The following is a 3438-nucleotide window of genomic DNA, read 5'->3' on the forward strand; positions in this document are numbered from 1 at the left end:
CCCCCCCCCCCTTTTCTCTCCCTCCCCATCCCCTGGGTGCTGACGCCGGGCGCTGGGCCTTGCAGACGGGGCGCGTGGACAAGAACCACCCGCTGGTGACGGGGCACACGGCGCCCGTGCTGGACATCGACTGGTGCCCCCACAACGACAACGTCATCGCCAGCGCCTCCGAGGACACCACGGTCATGGTGAGGGGCCCGACCCCCCCCCCCCGGGGTGGGGGGGCTAAGGGGGGCCCTGACCCCCCCCTCCCGTGCTTCGCAGCCTGCGAAGTGTCACCGGCCTATTTTTAGCCCCGGTGCCATGCGTTCGCGCTGGCGGTGGCTGCTCTCTCCATGATGCAGCACTTTGTGCTAAATATACCCGCCCCGGCGACTCAGCACCCAGAATAGCCGGGGGGGGGAGGCTGGGGGCTGCGCTCCGCACCAGGCAGGATGGGGTCTTCTGTCCCCCGTCCCCCCCCCCAAGCCTCGGGAGCACCCCGTGCGCTGCAGCCGGTGCCAAGGATGGAGGCGCCGCTGCCGTCCCCGTGGCTTGAGCTGCAATTAATGATGGCGTTAATTGGCTCCGGCTCCCTTAGCGCTCACCGGGGGGACGTCGCCACCCCCGCGCTGTGCTCTCCGTGCCCCCCAGGTGTGGCAGATCCCCGACTACGTGCCCGTGCGCAGCATCACGGAGCCGGTGGTGACGCTGGAGGGACACTCCAAGCGGGTGGGCATCATCTCGTGGCACCCCACGGCGCGCAACGTCCTGCTGAGCGCAGGTAAGGCCCCGGCCCCGCGCTCCCCGGGGATGCGGCCGTGGGGTGACGGCGTCCGTCCATCCGTCCGTCCATCTACCCGTCCGTGTGTCCCCGTCAGGCTGCGACAACCTGGTGATCCTCTGGAACGTGGGCACGGGGGAGATGCTGCTGGCGCTGGAGGACATGCACACCGACCTCATCTACAACGTGGGCTGGAACCGCAACGGCAGCCTCCTGGTCACCACCTGCAAGGACAAGAAGGTTCGAGTCATCGACCCCCGCAAGCAGCAGGTCGTGGCGGTGAGTGTCCCCCCCCCCCCCAGCCCGGTGTCCGTGTCCCTGCTGTGTCCACCTCCCCGCGGCCCCGCTAACGGCCCGACCCTACTAACCGCCCGCGCCCCCGCGCCTCTCTGTGTTTGCCTTTAACCCGCTAACGGCCGGCGCAGGAGAAAGACAAACCGCACGACGGCGCCCGCCCCATCCGCGCCATCTTCATGGCCGATGGCAAGATCTTCACCACCGGCTTCAGCAAGATGAGCGAGCGGCAGCTGGGCCTCTGGGACCTGGTACGAGACGGCGGCGCTCGGCCGGCGCCGTGCTGGGGACCCCGCTGTGCCGAGCCGTGCCGTGCCGAGCAGGGCCCCCCCCCCCGGGACCTCGTGCGCCCCCCCAGGACCCCCGCGTGCCCACCACGTGCCCACCACGATCAGGACCCAGCGGATGGTTCAGGGATGGATCCGGACTCCCCTCGCCCCCCTCCCCTTGCCCTGTGCTGACTCTGTGCCCCCCCTCCGCCCCCCCAGGAGAGGTTTGCCCCCCACGAAGGGCTGAGGCCCGTGCGGGCCATCTTCACGCGGGAAGGACACATCTTTACCACGGGCTTCACCAGGATGAGCCAGCGGGAGCTGGGCTTGTGGGACCCGGTAACGAGGCCGCATGGAGTGATGCTCCCGGGAACGTGGCTCCCCTGGTCCCCACCCCAATCCCGAATCCCCCCCCCAAAAAAAAAATAACCGTGCCAAGTTCCCATGTGTGCTGTGCTGTGCCTGGGCGTGGGGAGTGTTTGGGGGGGGCTGGGGGGCTCCCCCAGAAGAGGAATGGGGCCGGTGCAGGTAAGCAGGCGTGGGGCAGGGGCATGCCGAGCACTGGGTCCTGGGGGGGACGTCGCCGTCCCCCCGGTGTGCTGTGGCCAAGGCATGTGGCTGAGCAGGGGGGAGCGGGCCTGCTGCTCACCCCCCCCCTCGCTGCAACCCCGCAGAATAACTTCGAGGAGCCCATCGCCCTGCAGGAGATGGACACCAGCAACGGGGTCCTGCTGCCCTTCTACGACGCCGACTCCAGCATCGTCTACCTGTGCGGAAAGGTAACCCGGGGCTGCCCCCCCCTTGCTGTCCCCCCACCCCTGGGGACATGGGTGGCTGATGTGTCCCCCCCCCCCGTCCCTGCAGGGGGACAGCAGCATCCGGTACTTCGAGATCACGGACGAGGCGCCCTACGTGCACTACCTGAACACCTACAGCAGCAAGGAGCCGCAGCGGGGCATGGGCTTCATGCCCAAACGCGGGCTGGACGTCAGCAAGTGCGAGATCGCCAGGTGGGGGCCCAGAATGTTTTGGGGGGGGGGGGGGGGGGGGGGGGGTCAGCCGGACCCTGACCATCCCCACCCCACGCAGGTTCTTCAAGCTGCACGAGCGCAAGTGCGAGCCCATCGTCATGACGGTGCCGCGCAAGGTGAGCCCCTGGGCGCCCGGATGGGGGTGGGATTTGTTTTTTTGGGGGGTGGGGGACACCTCATCTCACCACCACCCCCTCGTCCCCGCAGTCAGACCTCTTCCAGGACGACCTGTACCCCGACACCCCGGGCCCCGAGCCGGCCCTGGAGGCGGACGAGTGGCTGTCGGGGAAGGACGCGGAGCCCATCCTCATCTCGCTGCGGGACGGCTACGTCCCCGTCAAGAACCGGGAGCTGAAGGTGGTCAAGAAGAACATCCTGGACAACAGGCCCCCCCCGGGCCCCCGCCGCAGCCACTCCACCTCCAACGCCGACATCTCCGTGAGTGTCCCCCCCTTCCTCTAACTGGGCCCCCCCCAGGGGGCCGTGCCACCCCTCGGGGACGTGGCACCGGGGCCGTCCCCTTCCCCTGGGGGCTGCGGGCTGGGATGGAGGCAGGGTGGTGACCCCATGTCCGTCCCCCCCCCCCTGCAGTCGCCCGCCCTGGAAGAGGTGCTGGAGGAGATCCGTGCCCTGAAGGAGACGGTGCAGGCGCAGGAGAAGCGCATCTCCGACCTGGAGCACAAACTCTGCCAGTTCACCAACGGCACGGACTAGCGCCGCGGCCGCGGGCAGGGCGAGGACTGCGCCCGCCCGAGGCAGGCATTAAAGCCGAGTCCCCGCAGCGGGCAGGAGGCCAGAGCCATGTTCTTTCCCCAGGAGCCGAGGCCGCAGGGAAGGGGGCCAAGCTTTGCCCCCCACCCCTCACCCCACCTTGCACCCCTCTCCCCAGCGGCATCGCTCCCCGGGTGTCCGGGGACGTCGGCACCCAGGGGACGGGGGTCCCACCTCGGTGCCCGGAGCATCCCTGGGGACCTGCGAGCCAGGAGCCAGCATCCTCCCAGGACTGGGGGGGGTCGTGCCCCCCCCCCCCCCCCAGCCAGCCACACGCTGGGGTACGGTGCTACCCCCCCTCCCCCCGACC

The 3438-nt window shown here is 69.7% G+C and overlaps 1 protein-coding gene across 3 annotated transcripts in view; it reads left to right on the forward strand.

Moving 5' to 3' along the window:
- Nucleotides 1-3148, forward strand: part of CORO6 (coronin 6) — a 4080-nt gene extending 932 nt beyond the window's left edge. The window contains exons 2-11 of one of the 3 annotated variants that reach the window (XM_035312655.1): nucleotides 66-188; nucleotides 634-763; nucleotides 861-1042; nucleotides 1189-1308; nucleotides 1546-1665; nucleotides 2001-2105; nucleotides 2191-2336; nucleotides 2416-2473; nucleotides 2565-2795; nucleotides 2949-3148. In XM_035312655.1, the coding sequence (XP_035168546.1) occupies nucleotides 66-188; nucleotides 634-763; nucleotides 861-1042; nucleotides 1189-1308; nucleotides 1546-1665; nucleotides 2001-2105; nucleotides 2191-2336; nucleotides 2416-2473; nucleotides 2565-2795; nucleotides 2949-3071 (1338 nt within the window). In that variant the 3' untranslated portion in view covers nucleotides 3072-3148. The remainder of the gene's footprint in view (nucleotides 1-65; nucleotides 189-633; nucleotides 764-860; nucleotides 1043-1188; nucleotides 1309-1545; nucleotides 1666-2000; nucleotides 2106-2190; nucleotides 2337-2415; nucleotides 2474-2564; nucleotides 2796-2948) is intronic. The other 2 variants (XM_035312654.1, XM_035312653.1) reach the window with 2 other exon arrangements.
- Nucleotides 3149-3438: the final 290 nt, after the last annotated feature.

Source organism: Oxyura jamaicensis (genome assembly GCF_011077185.1).
Source record: "Oxyura jamaicensis isolate SHBP4307 breed ruddy duck chromosome 19 unlocalized genomic scaffold, BPBGC_Ojam_1.0 oxy19_random_OJ72363, whole genome shotgun sequence".
In the NCBI taxonomy this organism is placed as follows: domain Eukaryota; kingdom Metazoa; phylum Chordata; class Aves; order Anseriformes; family Anatidae; genus Oxyura; species Oxyura jamaicensis.